We start from the raw sequence: 1,118 nt of genomic DNA, 5'->3' as shown, positions 1-1,118 counted from the left end.
AATGGAAAAGAGAAACCCTTTCTAGGAAGTCAAAGTTACTTTAAGAACTGTGTTTATGGAGCAGGTCAGTGCTGCATTCCCTGAGGTTCGGCAATCACTGGACCGATCCAAGGACCACAGAAATATCAGCATCTTCAACTTTGGATCTCCGACTAGTTCTCCGTGGTGCAGGTTATGGAAAAGGCAGGGCTAAAGACAGAAGGGAACACCTCCTGTCTTTGGCAGGAACCCCCTAAATAGACTTCCATCAATTTGCTGTGAGCTACCTGATAGAGGGCTAAGGATTTCAAAATCTTGTCTTTCTTATAAGGATCAGAGTAGTTAAACCACACTGCCCACGTGAGAGGCCGGAAGACAGCAGTCGTGTAAATTAGGAAGGGGCATGAACTAGATGAGCTCCTCTACATCTGGCCTGTGTTTAAGTATGAGTAACACACACATGCAGGCACAGGTACACCAAAATCACTCACCATAGACTATGACAGTTGCAGTAGTACTTTTCCTCTTGGCGACTATGTTTTTGGCCACGCAGGTATAATTTGCAGTATCTGAGAGGCGAGCCTGCTTTATGATGAGGTTGTGATCAATAGTGATATAAAAATTCCGATCTTCAACTGGGTCGATTATGTCTTCATTTTTCAACCATTCCACCTAAAGATTCATGAGAAGAGTACACATGTGTATCACAGATATACATTTCTGATCTAGAATGAGGTTCATTAACACGTATACCACTGTCCCATGCTATGCATTCTGGCACGCTGACAGGAAGTAACTTTCTGAGGTCATGTTAAGTGTCACTCACCTGCCAAGCATGCTGATTCTGTCTGTACTACATTATTCTCAAATGTCAATGAACCAATTGGGAAATACAGTGTTCAAATTGTTTTCATTCTGCCCTGCAGGCAGGAATGGGAGATTGTGCACTGCCAGGTTCAGAACCCAATAAAAAATAATAGGCTAAGCATTTCAAACTGAACTCAAATCTTTTGCTATTTGATTTGTTTACTCTTGGCAACTTACCTGCTGCTTCTCAGAAAAAGAACATAAAGGCTATATATTTTTTAAAAAGCTCAAAAGGCACCACAAGGCATCATGTAGCTCTAATAAAACAACAT

General features: G+C 41.6%; 1 protein-coding gene across 2 annotated transcripts in view; it reads right to left on the bottom strand.

The window, feature by feature from the left end:
* UNC5C (unc-5 netrin receptor C) overlaps positions 1 to 1,118 on the bottom strand; it is a 457,437-nt gene that overhangs the window by 92,244 nt on the left and 364,075 nt on the right. For both annotated transcript variants that reach the window (XM_004703272.2, XM_004703273.2), the window contains exon 5: positions 471 to 651. In XM_004703272.2, the coding sequence (XP_004703329.1) occupies positions 471 to 651 (181 nt within the window). The remainder of the gene's footprint in view (positions 1 to 470; positions 652 to 1,118) is intronic.

Source organism: Echinops telfairi, unplaced genomic scaffold (genome assembly GCF_000313985.2).
Source record: "Echinops telfairi isolate 266 unplaced genomic scaffold, ASM31398v2 ScPeMD7_7468;HRSCAF=8506_0, whole genome shotgun sequence".
Taxonomy (NCBI): Eukaryota; Metazoa; Chordata; class Mammalia; order Afrosoricida; family Tenrecidae; genus Echinops; species Echinops telfairi.
The sequence above is the reverse complement of the archived record's forward strand: the minus strand, read 5'-3'. Positions and strand labels throughout refer to the sequence as shown.